General features: G+C 48.5%; 1 protein-coding gene and 1 long non-coding RNA gene across 7 annotated transcripts in view; one reads left to right on the top strand and one right to left on the bottom strand.

The window, feature by feature from the left end:
- Positions 1-8,102, top strand: part of LOC114620165 — a 16,495-nt gene extending 8,393 nt beyond the window's left edge. Inside the window, exons 2-3 of the long non-coding RNA XR_003711275.1 lie at positions 7,266-7,303; positions 8,069-8,102. This is a non-coding gene — a long non-coding RNA (uncharacterized LOC114620165). The remainder of the gene's footprint in view (positions 1-7,265; positions 7,304-8,068) is intronic.
- Abcb9 (ATP binding cassette subfamily B member 9) overlaps positions 3,524-17,263 on the bottom strand; it is a 32,408-nt gene continuing 18,668 nt past the window's right edge. For 3 of the 6 annotated variants that reach the window (XM_028766219.1, XM_028766223.1, XM_028766222.1), the window contains 4 exons: positions 16,471-16,644; positions 14,087-14,246; positions 12,576-12,712; positions 3,524-4,589 (listed from right to left, as the gene is read on the bottom strand). In XM_028766219.1, the coding sequence (XP_028622052.1) occupies positions 4,344-4,589; positions 12,576-12,712; positions 14,087-14,246; positions 16,471-16,644 (717 nt within the window). In that variant the 3' untranslated portion in view covers positions 3,524-4,343. Of the gene's footprint in view, positions 4,590-4,967; positions 4,977-10,679; positions 10,734-12,575; positions 12,713-14,086; positions 14,247-16,470; positions 16,645-17,263 lie in introns of those variants that run through there. The other 3 variants (XM_028766220.1, XM_028766221.1, XM_028766224.1) reach the window with 3 other exon arrangements.

Here is a 17,263-nt window from a genome sequence, read left to right as displayed (position 1 = left end):
AGTCATATAGTGGGGGCGCTGGATTTAACTGAGACGGGATAATACACAACATCAACCTTGGGCCTCTACATGCATGTGCACATATGTGCACACTCCCTACACATATGCAGGCACACATGCACACATGTGCTCATAAACAGTAGAAAAAGAAAGAAAGTTAGCTTTCAAATTTGCCTTATCTCATCACCTCCAGGATACTTATAAGCAAAAGACAAGTAATAGAAAATACCAAACACTGGAGGGACAGGGAAAGCTGGAACCCTTGGGCATGGATGTTGGAATGCTTGCCTTTATGTTTTTTTTTTTCTTAAGACAGTCTCACACTGTAATCCAGGCTGGACTTGAACTAGAGACAGTCCTCCTCCATCAACTTATTGATTGCTGGGATAACAGGTGTGAGGCACCTCAGCTTGCTGGTGTGGAAAACAGTTGAGTAGTTAAGAGAGTCATCCTGTGACCCCATCCACCCAAGAGAACTGTAAACAGACATCTGTACAAACCCACAGATGTTCACAGCAGCATTCTGCACAATAGTCAAAGGGTAGCAACAGCCAGATGTCCATCAGTGGGTGAATAGACACACAGAATGTGGTCTGTCCCGACAATGAACTATTATTCAGCCATAAAAAGGAATAAAGTTCTGACACAGGCTGCAATATGGAGGGACATTAGAAACATGATGCTGAGCGAGAAGCCGGTCACACAAGGACCCTTTTTAGATGGTTTGTGCAGAATGTCCACATCCTGCAGCTTGAGATCAAGTAGATTAGTGGCTGCAGGGCCTGGGAGAGGAGGGAATGTGGGATTCATGGGCACAGAGTTTTCTTCTGGGTGATGAAAATGTCCTGGAAGTAGACCTTGGTGACACCAGCCATCGCTGTGATGAGTTTTATACCACGTGTCTTTTACTCGAACTCAGAAACATCACTGAATGCATCTTAGCACCCTGGCTTGAACCCTGGAACAGAAAGACATTGGTGGAAAAGTTGATACAGCCCAAAAAAGCTTGGAATTTTAGTAACTGAGTATGTGTTGGTCCCACAGGGATAGGTGAACCTGTGATATAATGTGTTTGTGTGAGGGACCGTGAAGACTGTTAAGGATTTTGTAAGCTTAAACTCTGTCCAAAATAACCACTTATTTCTAAATTCATTACTATTCTCTAAAGTGGCACTAGTTCAGTCTCCAGAAGGTTCTTCTACAGGCGAAGGACTCACTTATAGGCTTGGGTTTATAAACTGAGGTGCTGGGGCTGACCAAAAAGAGAGCAGAGACCTGGGTGCACAGCCTGAGAGGGACAAGAGACTGCTGTTGGAAGAGGGTCGGAGGTGCCTGCCCACACCAGGGCCCCATGGCAGAGCTACTCATGTCTTGATCTAGAAGCTCAGAGACGTGGAAGAGCAGGAAGGCCTGACACTGAGGCTGTAGTCCCTGAGTTCTGGCCAAAGATTCCTCCAGGTGTGGTTCATCTCGCCTGCTAATGGGAGACAGCTGGAGCCAGTCTGTGGCAAAGCAGCTGACCAGTGTCCTCAGAGGAAGTTCTGCTTGGGGGTGGGGAGAGGGGGCTTCCTTGTTCTCTTCAGTCTCTTCCTTCAGGGTAGCCAGAGCCAAGGCATGCTTTTCCTGGTACGCTGGACTTCCTTACTCTTTTTCTGAAGTGGCTGCTCTCCAAAATGCTGGCTTATCTTCTCCATTATCCTCTCCCAGCATCTTTGAGATTTACAACTTGCCTACCCTGGGGTTTTCTTTTCAACTCTAATACATTGTCTTCAATGGGAGGTGCTGGGGAGGGAGATGGTGGGGAGGGGGGCAGAGAAGCAGAAGCAGAAGCAGAAGCAGCTGTTTCTACTCTACAGTGGTATTTGTAACTTAATCTGGAAACATCTGAAGACCTACCCACTACAAACTTTTGGTCCTCCATTCTACAAACCAGATGAGTTCTGAGGTTAACATGAGCCAGGTTGCAGGTTTGTGGTGAGCTGAATGGATACTCCCAAAAGCTATCCATGCCAAGTACCTGGAACCTGTGACTGAACACTAATTGAAAGAAAGGTCTTTGCAGACATGACTAAGTCAAGGCTCTCAAGGTAAGCTCACTCTGAAATACCTGGACCACCTCAGTGTAGTGTTGGGTTCTGATAAAAATCAGAGGAAGACCTGAGCTAAGGGCATAGGAAGGCTAGTGATGACAGAGATAGAGGCTGGAGGATGGGGCCACCAGTCAAGGAACAACAGGAGTCACCAGAATTTGAAAGGGGCACATAAAATTCTCCTCTAGGGCTCCATGACACCCTGCTTTTAGATTTATGATCTCCCAAACTATGAGCGTGTACATTTCTTCCAAGTGGGGTCATTTGTTCAATAATAAGAGGAAACAAATGACCTGTGCCCACCCCAGAGCCCCCATCGAGGTAAGAAGAGCACAGAGGCAGGAAGTTCTTGAAATGCATCGCCTTTTACAGTTGGGGAAATCGAGGCCCATTCTGTGAAGTCCTTGGCCATCTCTGCTTCCTCTGGACCAATTCAGCTCAGCAGTGTATCTTGTTGGGCCTTTACAACATTAAAGAAGTATTTACAAAATGTAGTCGCCATAGACAACCAAAGGTAAAGCAGAGATCTGATGACACCTATGCTGGTTAGTGTTCATCAACTCGACACAAACCTAGACACACCTGGTAAGAGGGCTCTAAGTAAAGAATTGTCATCAGATTAGCCTCATGGGTATAATATCCACCTGGGACTCCAGGTGTCACAAGTTCATGGTCAGCTCACCAGAAAAGAGACCCTGTCTTAAAGCTCAAGTTGAGGCAAGTGATGGTGGCACACACCCCTTTTATCCTAGCACTCAGGAGGCAGAGATAGAAGGATCTTTGAGTTTGAGGCCCTCCTGGTCTATAGAGTGAGTTCCAGGACAGTCAGGACTAGATAAACCCTGTCTCGAAAAACAAAAATCAAAATGAAACGCCCAAGCTGAATTACCCACAGGCCCTTCCTCGGCCCAGACCTCCCTCGCCGCAATGCTGAATCGTGTTGAGGAACTAGAAACGGGACAGATGGGGAGAGGGCCATGACCAGATTCCTCAACCAAGACAAAAGCTCAGGCTTTCTCCCCTGCTAGTGGGGCTGTGGACCAGTCTGACAAGTTCAAGTACAGTCTGACAAGTTCTTCCACTAACTTAGGGTTGGTCAGTTGAACAAAGGGAGGTCTACAAATTTGGAGTAAATAGGTCCTACCTTTTAATTATTTAACCGACAGAGAAAACAAATTGTATCAAGACCCCTAGACAGCAACAATGTTCTCTACCTCAAACTGGGTGGAGGTGTAGGGGCAAAAACAGATGCTGTCAGATGGTCCTTAGCTACCATGGAAACTCAGGAGTCTCTGGTATGTGGAGACAGTTTACACACTCAATTCCTAGTGATGTGAACAGACAGGGACTCCAAGACAGCACCAAACTGCCTGTGCAGGTCTGTACTGTGCACTGCCCAGAGGAGAGCCAGACCCAAGGAAGACATAACAGGGTAGAGGTTAGAGGTAGTACACTTTATTGACCCAGTTCTCCCAAAATCTTGAAACCAGGACAAAGCCAGACCCTGGGCATTGCCTCGGTTCCCCTCCACCAATCTGAGAATGTATCTTACAAACAACAAGGTTCCTCTGCAGAGTTGCAGGGGTGGACAGGAGGGAAGGTGCCAGCCAGGGGAAAGGATGAAGGGTTCAAGTGCTGGATGCGGGGCTGAGGGCACCCCAAGGCCCACCAGGCCTGGCCAGCCCCTCCTCTGCTGAGGTTCCGGTGGTTCACAGTGAGACTGGCTTTGGTTGGCAGGGGGGTGATGGGCAGTGGGCCACCTCCCACTCTGTTGCCCCACCTCTGGCCTGACTCACAGAGCCGGGAGACTGGAAGGATGGAAAGGCCAACCCTTGTGTCCCCCTAGGGGACAGGGAAGCTGCTTCTCCCAAGAGGCAAAGGGTAGTGCTTAGTTCTCTCCCAGACATCCTCCAGGCAGTTAGAAAGGGTCGCGCACTCTTGGCTCAGAAGTCTTGAAAGCATCTCAGTGAACTTGCTCACTGCCAGTCCCAAAAAAGTGTTTTTGAAATCTAGGAGTTGACTGGAGTACGTTGAACTGAGCAGTAAAAACCCTGGTAGCTTGGTTTAAAAAGGCTGCTCTACCTTGGCAGGCCTGGAGGGGCCAAGAAGGGACACAGTCTATAGAAGGGGTCAGCCCATGGCAGCTGGTGGAGCCTGGGGAGCAAATGGAAGGAGGCGAGATGCAGGAAGCAGAGTGGGACCAGGCAAGTCACCTCCAGAGCTTCGACCTGGGGCCACTGCCAGGCCTTGTGTTCAGTGTTGCTGCGGCTCCTTGTGGCCAGCTGTGTAGTCCAAGGGGTGCTCGAGTCCCAACATCTGACGCTGCACCAGCTTGGCATAGAGGCCACCCTGTGCCAACAGCTGCTGGTGTGTGCCCTGCTGTACCACACGGCCCTTGTCTAGTACCACGATGAGGTGTGCCCGCTCTACAGTACTCAGCCGGTGTGCAATGATCAGCACTGTGTGTCTCTGCAGGTTACCGTGGATGGCCTGCTGAATCTGTAGGGAACAGGGAACAACGGTGAGCAGGCTCAGAGGTTGCACAGCATCACTGCCCCCCCCAACCTCCCCCCTCCCCCCGCTGCCATCTGACATCCAGTTCTTGGTTGTAAAATGAGAGCCAAGACTACTCAATTCCTGGGTTTCTATTCCAGGCAGCCCGGGTGCTAACACAGGACTCCCCTGAGGAACTAGAGATCTTTTACCCTTCAGCCCCAATGCCCAGGCCAAGAAAAGCAATCTACTCTTTTCTCTTAAAAGTTACTCGTGCTTGAGTATGTGTGTATATGCACCTGTGTATGTGTGAATATGTATGCACACTTGGTCTGTGTGCACATGACACTGAAGATCCAACACGTGTGGAGGTCAGAGGTCAACCTGTGGGAACTGCTTGTCTCCTACCGTGTGATATCCTGGGACTAAACTTGTCAAGTTTCATATTGAATACCTTCACTGGCCCTCACTGGTTTTTGAGACAGGGTCGTATGCATGGAGGGCTGGGATGGAGGGCGTGCTCTGCCTCCAGGCCTCTTAATGTTTCAGTCAGCTCCTGCCAAACACCTGCTTCCACTGGCTTCTCATCCTGCTCTGGGATTTGATGCAGACTTGTAGTGTGGCCAGTCTGTCTGTGTGTGTGTGTGTGTGTGTGTGTGTGTGTGTGTGTGTGTGCGTGCGCACACACACACGTGATATCCTGCTTCTCAGAGACCATAGAACAACATCTGGAGAATGAGGCTGGAGGACTTTATAGTTAGTAGTATAGTAGTAGAATAAGGACTCCAGCAGGCGTAGCACACAGATGCAAAGTGTGAAGGATGGAAGACAGGACAGGGGTGAAAGGAGAGGTGGGAACTATGAACTTTCTGGAAAAATAAAACCAAGTGACTTGTTAAAAAAAAAAAAAAAGTCCAAAATGCCCACGAGGGCCTGAGGCCTCTGCCTCTCATTGCTTCCTGCCTTCTCTCTACCCCTATCATACCGACCTGTGGTTTTGAACTGTTACCCAGTCCCAGAACTCCTTTGCTTCCAGGGCTTAGCTAAGTGGTGACTTACAACCTGGTCCTCACAGTGAGTGGCATAGAGTACCTAACTATTCCATACAGCCCCCAAGACAATGGCACTGTGCTGCAGAGGGACTCCTAGATGCACAGTGATCCTTGGATGTCTTCCTGAGAATGCTCGGTGCGGGTGTCTGCATTTCCGAGCTGAGTCAGTCCTGCCCTGGTCTTCTCCTACAACCACAGATGTCCTTCAAGGGCCTGAGAGCATTATTCCTGGATGTGACTATAGAGAGGGAGTACTGTCACTATCCTTTGTAGGAAGACAGTCAGCTTCCATCACTTCTGTTGGACACAGGCACACTGTACACCCACGCTGACACTCTGCCATTCTGCACCAGTTCTGTCCTCTCCTCACTCCCGTGCCATCCCTTTAAATACCTGTCACCTCTGCACCAGGAAAATGAAGCTCAGCCGAGTCTAGCTTCCAAGTACTCACTGGCGCCCAGATGTGCTTATGCCAGACAGTGGGCTGTCCATCCCGTTCCCGGTATTGAATGATAGACAGTTTTTCTCTGTAGCACAGAAACCCCAGGCTGTTTCCTTGTTTGTGACCTGTCTGTCTCATGGGAGTAGAAATGCCATAGGGACAGAGGTCTTGTTTGTCTGGTCAGCCTTTCTTGAAAATTCCAGTGTCTTGAGTGGTACCTGGGGCCTAGGACCAGGTCAGTCACCATCTGTAAGAGCAGAGTGACCCTTGGAGGGAAGTGGCACTAACCAGCATCAAGGGCATGAGCACTGAATGAGGATTTCAGGAAAGAGGCTGTGTCCACGAAGGCTGGTTGACTAACAGTGCTAACAGATAGTTCTAGTGGAACTGCAGTCATGTGGAGAGACTGAAAGGCTGCTGGGCCTAATTACAGCTTAAATTGGGCTTTAGTTCAAGTTTAAGTTTAGCCTAAGTTGTCATTCTCTGCCCACCTGTGTCTGATTGAACACCTGTGACCAACAGAGAAGCCGAGACTCCCCTCTTGGCTATAACCTGTCTCTCTGTTTCCAGTTTGTTCTGTTACTGTTCCCATGTTGGAACATGGAATCTGGGATAACCTAAATCTATGTGCTCAGTCTGTGGTCACTCATCCTTGGCTCCAGGATAAGCTCTCTCCCTCTGAGGTGAGAGCTGTGGGTATGTGCTGACAGTACCCGGTATGGGCTCCAAGAACCACCATCCACTTTCACCAGAGGAGTCATCGAGATGGAAGAACTGTGCTGCCAGGGACCCACTGAGCATGAGCTATTTAGCATACTATCCCCTCAGCTGTATTGTGGGGTCCTTTCTCAGGGACTCTCGGGCCTCCCTCAGTTGGGTCCATGGCCCATTTGTTTATCTAAGCTCCTATGGTAGATCCTTTGAGTGGGCTTTGCTTTTAGAGTGTTTAATTGTCTGTTGTGCTCGCTGTGGAACATTTTGGTCTAGATGTTTGGTTTGGGTTTTGTTTATATCTAAAGGTGTTTGGATACTGCCCAACTTGTTTTCAGTTTCCCACTCTTAGATGTCTGAGGGCACTTGGCTATCTTTTTTGGCTTTTTTTGCCTTTGGAATACTTCAGTTTGCTGCCATTTGACTCTGTCTCCTGACTTTCCTCAAACAACTGTTCCATGTTTCTGCTCCTTGCAGCCTTAAGCTGAAGACTTTCCTGGAGCCCAGTAACAAAGGTAAGAGTCACTTGTCCCCCAACCCAGGAGACAGGCATACGCCAATTCTGAGTCAGAAGGAACATGACTGGCCCAGCTAGGAAGACATTGGATCACCCAGGGTCTTGACTCTGGCATGTTATGGCATGTTCATGTAACTCCAGAGCCAGTGGGAAAAGCAGAACATAAACCTGACCCAAAACACACACTCCATTTCCCAGCTAGCACAGAGGGGCTCGTTAATTGTTATTGTGTTAAGACAGGGTAGCTCTGGCTGTCCTAGAACTAGCTCTGTAGACCAGGCTGGCCTTAAACTCAAAGATCTGCCTGCCTCTGCCTTCTATGTGCTGGGATTAAGACGTGCACCACTACCTCTGGCTCTTGAAAATTTTCAAGGGAAAGAAAAAAATGAGAAAAAGCTTAAAAAAAAAAAAGAATTGTTTGGGGATAAGCCCTGTGTGTTGGGTCTATGTGATGATTTATAGACTTCAAACTTGAAAGTATCTGAAAACATGAGAGATTGAACCACAGTCACTTGGCTTTATGGTTCCCTTAGTGGGAACGTTTAACATTCCTAAGCTGCAGTTTTTTTCATGCAATAGAATAATCATGAATGGGTAGCCTGCTTAGAATCATCTAAGAAAGGAAAAGAAATAAAAGTGGTAACTCACAAAAATTAGTAATATTATATGTGAGTTAAAAGGATACAGACTAAATAAAACGATAGATTCAAAAATCAGTCTTAGGAGATGCCTTAGTGGTTAAGGGCATTTGTGGCTCTTGCAGAGGAGCGGAGTTTGATTCCCGGCACCCACGCGGCGGCTGACAACCATCTGTGACTTCAGTTCCAGGGGATCCAATGCCCTCTTCTGATCTCAGTGGGCACCAGGTATGTACATTGGTACACATATATACATAAGGAAAAACTCACACATAAAAATAAAATAAATTGAGTAAATTTTTTTAATACTGAGGTTATAAGGGGACTAAGGGTGACGCCCGAGACCAGCCCCCATTCATCTCTTTATCTAGCAGAGAACAAGTCTTTAATCAGAGGAAAATATCATGTTGTATTATACTGGCCATTGTCCCCTGGGTAGTCCTGGGGTGTCTTACGGGTTCTTCTGGAGCAGCTTCCCTTTACCCTGTGCTTATCCCGTGTTAAAGTCTTTATTACAGCAGCCTGTCCTGAGGTTCCATCCAGAACACATCGGCTTAGCCTGAGCCAGGGTCCCTAAAGCTCTGGGAGCTTCTTGGGCCACAGGAGCTACACTGGCCTTCCCTGCTGGTGAGTGTCCCTGTCTGTGGTGCTGCTGATTGGCCTTCTGGGAGAGGCTTGTCCTTGCCTTGGGCTCCTTATCTGCTCTTTCTGGCCAGAGACCTTCTTAGTATTTACACTCACAGAGCGTTTCTGGTCCTAGGGCCTCTGGGGGGGGCCTGACAGAAAAAGCAGCAGAGATGTGAAGGGCTGCAGGGTCAGGCCTGGGTGCCCAGGCTGACTCCAGACTGACACAGGCCGGTGATGCCAGATCCCAACACCAGTTCTGTCCTCTTCCTCTTAGATGCAGACGTCAGTCTGGCATCCCCTCCCCTCTCCCTCAGCTAGTTAAGCTCTTACACAGACAAAGTCACATTACACCCCAGTCTCCACAGTGAGCCACCCTGTGCTCTCTGTGCCCCTAAGCCATCCTCACACCGCTTTTTCTTTTTTCTGTGTAGCCCTGGCTGTCCTGGAACTCAGAAACCCTCCTGCCTCCGAGTGCTGGGATAAGAGGGGTGCTACCACAACCCATTTTTAAACTTTTTTTTTAAAAAGTCTTTTTTGTTTTTTAATTATCTATGTGGAGTCCAAAAGACAGCATCAGATGCCCTGGTGCTGGAGTTGTGGGTCCTGGGAACCGAGTTCTGGTCTTCTGTAAGCGTAGCACAGACTCTTAACCACTCAGCCATCCTACCTTTTTGAAGTGGGTGAAATTGTATAGGTGTGCCATGTGTGTATAGAATTGTTTTCATATGTTGTCTGTGTAAAACAAAATTTAATATTGGCTACTTCAGTCTTTTTTTAATGAATTTTTATTGTGTTAAATTATTTTGGCATGCCTAATTAAAATACACATGTGAGGCCAGGTGGCGGTACACTCCTAATCTCAGCATTCAGGAAGCAGAGGCATGCAGATCTCTGAGGTCCAGGCCAGCCAGGCTACACAGAGAAACCCAGTCTCAAAAAAACCTAAGGATGATGATGATACTAATAATAATAACCCCCTTTAAGGGTTACAAAGACATCTTGGAGTTTATAGATCATGTGTTATATAATTATTATAATGAATATTCTTAATGTGTTATATATCATGCTAATATATTTGGGACAATTATTCATGTTTTTATTTTTAAAGACAAAGTACTTTAAAATACTTAATATAGTTACTTTAAAGAAAAACCAGACTATTAATGTGTTTTACCTGTATTTATAACTGATAGGTATCCTATTTTTTTTCTGGGTTTTCACTTAAAATCATCTCATTAAAAATGTTTCTAGCCAGAGGTGGTGGCTTTAATCCAAGAACTCTGGGAGGCGGGTGGAACTCTGAGTTGCAGGCCAGCATGGTCTTCATAGTGAATGCCTGTGTCCAACAGTTTGTTTTTCAGAAATAATAATGATAAAATAAAGTATCGAGTTTTTAAAAAGTGGTAAAAAGTTACGGGTTTTTGGTCAAAGAGTAAAGAAAATGCTTCACAATGGAGATGGATAAAATGACTGCAGATTGATAAATGCTAACAACTGAAAATTAGATATTGTTATAACTATACAATTTTAATGTCAAAATTCAATATCTTGAGACAAAATTAATGCTTCATGCTGTTTATTAAAAGATCTGGGTAGGGTAGTACACACCTTTAATCCCAGTATTCAGAGACAGGAAGAGTTCTGAGTTAGAGGCTGGCCTGGTCTGTATAGCTGGCTCCATGATAGCCAGGGCCACATAGAGATAACCTATCTTAAAAGGAAACAAAGTATTTTCCTGGGTCTATGCCTGTGCGGGGTGTGTGCAGTGCCCACAGAGAACAGAAGACAGCGCCTCATCTGATTCTCCTGGAACTGGAGTTGCATAGGGTTGTGAGCCACCACGTGGCTGCTGGGACTCAAACCCAGGTCCTCTGGAAGAGCACCAGCCTGGTTCATAACCATCTATAATGAGATCTGGTGCTGTCTTCTGGCCTGCAGGCATACATACAGGCAGTACACTGTATACATAATAAATCTAAAAAAATTGTTTTTAAATTGGCAAACTTATTTTAAATCTCCTTTTTAAAAAACCTCCATTTCAAGGATATCAATAAATCAAGATTCTTATTAAGAAAAAAATATATAGCTGGGCGTGGTGGTGCACACCTTTCAATCCTGGAGGTAGGGGTGAATTTCTCTGCACTTGAGGTCAGCCAGGACTACCTGTCTCAAAAACAAGGTCCAGCCGATTAAATCAATAGAAACAATAAACACTGTAAATGGCCCTATCACAAGCTCAGCTGGACCTTGAACCCCATTCCCTCTAGCTAGAGACGCCCAAAGCCTTGGGTTAACTCTTCTTATACAACACACATAAGTCTCTAAGAACAGCAGCATTCCCGAGGTTTATCCCTTACGTGCTCCTGTTTCTTGATTAAATTAGCATCTAAACTGTCCTATAGTACAGTTTATCCAGGACTGATTTAAACAGTACTTGTGTTTTGCTAATGAGAAGGAAATGGACAATACTACAGTGACTCCCTGTCAGATCCCCACTTCCATTTCTGCCATTAAAGTAAAAGGAGCCATCGGGTCTGCAGAGGCCCCGCCGGCCTGAGCCTTGCTTCCATTGCTGTCACAGTCAGCACATGCTCAGGCAGCCGGGGATCTGGAGTCTCAGCTCTATGATGGAGTTTCATTTACGTTTCCACGGCCAGTCTGGCATGATGCAGCACAATGAAGTGTATCAGCTAGGCAAGCGCCGCAGTGTGGACCTCGGCTGCCCAGAGTCCTAGTCGGCTCCTCCCCGTGAGCTTACAGCTATGTCATCAAGCTAAAAGGAACGCTAAAATTAAAAAATACATCCATCTAGGAAGAGAATGCCAGTAACTGTAAACACAGGGGGTGTGGCCAATCTGGTCCTTTAAACAACAGGTAAACCTTGATGCTTCAAATGCCTTTTCCTTCATTGTTAACCTCACTTCATCAAACCAATGGAATTCTTGATTTTTATGTCTCAAACTCAGAGATCCACCTGCCTCTGTCTCCCAAGTGCTGGGTTCAAAGGTGCGAATCACCACTGCCTGCCATCCTTGCTTACTATATACATCACGGTCCTGCTGCGTGCAGCAAGTAAACAGTACCAGATGGAGGAGGAGGAGACAAGGAAGTCAGTGTCACTACGATGAAGGAGTGTCTGCCGTTACAGCCTCACCAGCCATTCCTCTGTGAGGGACATTATAAAATTTGATAATTTCTGGAAATCGGTGTGTGTGTGCCTGATTAGAGCTGTGGCGATACCTCAGGAATTTCAACCGTCTAAGGTCGTTCTTGCCCACTGTGTCAGACTCCACAAGCTGTGACTGGCAAAACCCTTTGGAACGGGCTAAGTTAGCAGACCCTAGTTTCCACCACCCCAAAAGCTAAGAGTGTCATCAGACTGCAAATGAAGCCCGTGACAGAGCTCCCCAGCTTTGCCACCCGACACCCACATCAATGTATTTGAAAAGCATCTTAATTGTCGACTTTTGTTGATCTGTTACTATGAAAACTTCATGACACTGGAAACTTCTTCCACATTGATCGTGGAACTGGGATAACCCAAGTCTGTTCCTGGACACGGTCTCTCTAATCTGGCTCCAGAATAAACTACATGTCACCTCCTTGAGGTGAGAGCTGAGCTTTGCACTGACACTATCCACTGTACCACTGGAGACTAGCTTAGGGAAGAACAGCTAGAACCAGGCTGCAGTTGTGGGGGGCATTTGTACAAGGTCTGGGGTTGTGCTTCAGACTGAAAAACACAAGCAATGAGAGAGGAGGGAGGAAGGAGGAAAGAAACTCAGGAGTACACCGCAGGGTGGGGCTCCCGCATCTGATCCTCTGGTCTGGCACCCCGTTTACCCATGTCACTCAGCTGTAGCTCTGCTTGGAGCTGGGTGTCCAGGCCCCAAAGTGTCTGTGCCCAGAACTCTGTTTCCCTTTCATGGCCTGAGAGAACCTGTGGCCACTGCTCGGCCTGGCTGCCGGCCACAGCCTCCCGCAGCATCTGCTGCCCCCACTTACCAGGTATTCACTCTCTGCATCCAGGGCACTGGTGGCTTCGTCCAGGATGAGCACAGGTGGGTTCCGCACCAGTGCACGGGCCATGGCCACCCGTTGCTTCTGGCCGCCTGACAGCTGGGCTCCCTTCTCCCCGGTCTCTGTGTGGAGGAGACACAGGGTGAGTTACTAGGAGGCCTCTCCCATTCACCTGGGCACCAGCTTTGCAGACATTTGTGAGGGTCCCCAGCTGCCACCACCCACAAAAGGCAGCTCAGGAAGAGATGCCCAGATCAGCACTTCATGCAAAGGAGTGGCACACTGCGGATCATCCCCCGTGTGCACCAGGAAGATGCCCGGGTGCATCACAAGGCATATTGTTGCAAGGCTGCAGAGGAAAATCTCCTGCTTTCCTGGACTGGGCAACTCCACTGTGATGCTCTGCCCTGACACTGAAGGGCAATGACAGTGTCACCATCAGAATGGACAACCCTCTGTCAGCAAGCCTGTCGAGGAATGTCCTCAGAGTCAGCTCTCTCCCACAGAGGACCAGAGGTGGTGGTGGGTGTGATTACAGCAATGTCATTACAAGACAAATATTAATAAGAACAACTCAGATGTCTGTCAGTAGGGAACAGAGTCAGCAAATCCCTCTAAAAGCCTACACACTTAGGCAGGTGAAGAGGAGGCAGCGCAGGTCCTTGAACCAATATGAAAGGTCACTAAGGTGTGCTAAGGACAAAGGCCAGGCACAGAATTAAAGAGCCGAGCCTTTTCTATTAAAAGCCAGAATAAAAAGACAGTTATTTTTACACAATAGAACTCCAATAAAAAGACTAGTGCCATGGTGCGTGTTTGTAATTCGAGCACTCTGCTCTTAGAAACAGGTAATGCAGGCTCAAGGCCAGCCTGGGCTACACAGTAAGACTATGTCCAAAAAAATCTCAGGAAAGGGCTGGACGATGTCTTAATTGGGACAGGCACCTTCTGCACCGGCAACAGTGAGTTCAATCCGAGCTCCTGGGTAGAAGGAGAGGACTGACTGTCGAAGGCTGTCCTCACGCAAAGGAAGCCTTTAAGTGGCCCTAGTGACTAATACTTCACACACACACACACACACACACAGTTTCTTGTGACAGGGTCTCCCCAGGAGCCCTTGGCTAGCTTTGAACTTATAGCAAGCTGTAAGTCACTAAGTGGGTGCTGGGATTGAACCCTGGTCCTCTGAAGAGCAGCAGTGCCCTTAAACCATCTAGACCTTCGTTTGTTCATTTTTGATACAGAAAGTCACTATGTAGCCCTGGCTGGCTTGGAACTCACTCTGTAGACCAGGCTGGCCTTGAACTCGAATACTTATGCACCATCATGCCTGGTGGTGTACATGAGCTTTAACAAATGTTCAAGTCTGATGGAGGAAGAGGTTGTGTCACACCGTGACCTGCCAGATGCCACTGAGGCATCACAGCATGTCCGTGTGATGTCTATGGGAAGAAGACGGTACAATGGGGCCTGGGCGCATTGGTCCCTCCTGGTACCTGTGCTGTACCCATCCTGCAGCTCCATGATGAAGCCGTGGGCGTTGGCCTTCTGTGCAGCCTCCACCACCATCTCGAAGGGCACTGTAGGCAGGCCGTAGGAGATGTTGTCAGTGATGGACCGGGCGAACAGCACGGGCTCCTGGCTGACCAGTGAGATCTGTGGGGGGATCGGAGAACAAGGTGACTCAAAGAGTCTGTCAGTGAACCCACCAGCTGTCACTGGAGGCTCCCAAGCCCCGCCCGACTGACGCCAGGAGTCTCAGGTCTGAAATCTGATCGGCTTGGCTGGCTGCACTCAGCTGTGCCTCTTCCTTCCTAGTAGGGGCCCTGGGTACCCAGACCATCCTAGACCTCAGGCCTCCAGAATGACAATCTGGGGCCAGCAATCTTGTTGCTCTGAGCTAAGCTAACATTTTCCTGACCACAGGGCAGGGGTGGAATGTAGCTTTGTGACTTTGCCAGGGTGCATGACAGCAGGCTGCCCTGGCAGTTGCCCTTTTCCTAGCTACCCCCTCCCTCTTTAGAGACAAGGTCTTATTCTGTCATCCAGATTCGCTTAGAACTCAGGCTGCCTTGAAATCTTGAGAAGCCTCCTGTCTGAGCCCCAGGACCCACATAGAAGAGCACCAACTCCCACTAGTTGTCCTGAAGTCCACATGTATAGCATGGCTATGTACGTACACACACACACACACACACACACACACACACACACACAGAGCATGCTTTTATATCTTGACACCATTACATAAAGACAGAAACTAAGTTGGCAAGGAATTCCGTAAGAACCCTGAGATAGACCTGGAAAGGCAGGGCGGAGGGAACTCTGTCTTCATTATAGAATGCACTAGTGGGCTGGGCTGCTGCCTGGGGTTAAAGCTCTTGCTGAACAAATCGGAGGACCCGAGTTCAGCTCGCCGGACCCACAGGGTACTGGGTAGACTTGGAGGCCCGCCTCTAACAGCAGCTTCAGAGGACAGAGGCAGATCCCCAGAGCTGGCTAGTGAGAGGATCAGCAGCGTCGATGGGCTTCACAAAGAAACCCTGCCTCAGTTTATGAGGTGGAAGTGATCTGGGGTGACTCCAGGCCTCTCTCTACACACACCTACAAACATGCATGTCACACATGTGAACATGTACACACACATACACAGAGAGAAAAATGAAAAAAGGAAAAAATCACTACAATATGAGAAAAATCACCAAATCAAGGCTATAGTGTGGCACTTGACTGTCTTGTGCTTGCAATAATTTTAAAAATGTAAAGGAGACAGTATTCCCCAGAGGAAACCTGGATGATTAATAAGCAGATAAGTGGGGCCTGATGTCTTTCACCACCAAGAAGTGAGAAAGCAGCGGGAAGCTGCTGCCTCGCACTGACCCTGGCTGAGCGGAGGACTGATGCTGCCTAGGAATCAGAGCGCTCATGTGTGCAGCTCTGCCCAGGGCTCTTCCTGGAGCCCAGTGTGTCACGTACCCTCCTCTGCCACCCATCTCTGCTTACATACATTCAATGCAAGGGGACTTTCCAGCCTGTGGGTCCTGCCATGGTGAGATCAGAGCTCGGCTGGGTCAGTGGTAGATCACTCATCTAACACGGAAGGCCTTGAGATCCCGCTCTGATAACACACACGTGCACATTTGCTTAGATGTATACATTTGCTCTCTCAGTCTCTCTCTCTCGCACACACACAAACACACACACACACATATACACACACACACCTAGATAGTGTTGGCTAGTACACAGACTGAACACCTGTACAGGTCCCTCTGCTTGTGTGTCAGTCAGCACAGGATCACTTTTTCTTTTAAAGAAAAAAAATAAATCATCTAGTGTTGTGTGTGTATATGTGTGTGTGTGTGTGTGTGTGTGTGTGTGTGTGATTTTAAAAGGACATCTAAGTAGAAGCAGAAGCAAGAGAGGGTAATAATGGTGAATATCGCCCAGATATTCCATACAGCATCCCTGCCAAAGTAGAACTATTGTACAGTGACAGCCTGCTGATGACAACATCACGTGAGAAGAAGAGCAAGGCCGGTGTGCCCAGTACTTCAGTCCTGTCTGCACGCAGGTGAGGAGCCTGCGGGATCAGGAGGGACAGGCACTTTAAATCTGCCTGGAGCAAGCTCAAACCGGAGGAAGCAGAACCATGAGGTCTGAGTATGTCCAGGTGATCAAATTAGTGCAAACCAAGGAAACAGTTGTCACACAGGCGGGGTGGGGCTTTACCTCGAGGAGAGGGCCATGTGATGGCTTGTGGAGTGCCAGAACATTCTGCATGGGGAGGCCACCTCAGTGACAGAACTACACCCTTCTTTCCATCTGTGTCATGGCTCACAAGAAAGGGAAGGGTGGGGGACCGGCATGCGGCACTCACCACGCGGTGCAGGTACTTGTGGTCATACGCGCCAATGGGCTTGCCGTCCAACAACACACGGCCGCCCTGCAGAGGGTAGAAGTTCTCCAGGATGTTCACACAGGAGCTCTTTCCGCTGCCCGAGGGCCCCACCAGGGCTGTTACCTTGCCTGGGGACAGGCTGAAGGAGACATTCTACAGGGACACAAGATGTTCCAGTCTCAGAGGCAGGAGGACATCCTCCTGCCTGCCCCATGTGGTGCCGCTGCCCTCTGGGTGGTCTTTCTAAGATACCAGGACTGGGGCACTTTGGACATCCGTGTTTTTTTCCAAGGTACTGGGGACTGAACCATGTGTGTGCTAACCAAGAGCCCAACCACTGAGCTACACCCCCTAACCTGGGACCCAGGCCCATCTGGAACTTCCTATCCAGCTTGTAAGTAGTAACAATCCTCCTGATGTAGAGGTGGAAAAGATAGCTCAGCTCTCTCTTCACTGACTGGCCTGCCACTCATTGCTATGCAGTCCGGGGGCGGGGCTTGAACTTGTCCTCCTGCCCTGAGGATGACAAGCCTGAGCTACCAGGACTGGCTTGGTGGCTCCTTTACATTTGCAGTCTCCTTTGTCTGGAGTGTTTTCTGTAGAGAGCCACCTGATTAGCTCCTGCTCCCTGATTGAAGGTCACCTCCGAGGAGAGGCCCTGCTTGGCTGTCACTACCTCTCCCTCACAGAAGCCGGATCCATTACTTTGCCAGTGCTTCTGGAGGGGTATGGCATGCAAATGAAGGATTATATTTACACCAATTGCAGCACA

This window comes from Grammomys surdaster, unplaced genomic scaffold (assembly GCF_004785775.1).
Source record: "Grammomys surdaster isolate TR1022 unplaced genomic scaffold, NIH_TR_1.0 166, whole genome shotgun sequence".
Classification (NCBI taxonomy): Eukaryota; Metazoa; Chordata; class Mammalia; order Rodentia; family Muridae; genus Grammomys; species Grammomys surdaster.
The sequence above is the reverse complement of the archived record's forward strand: the minus strand, read 5'-3'. Positions and strand labels throughout refer to the sequence as shown.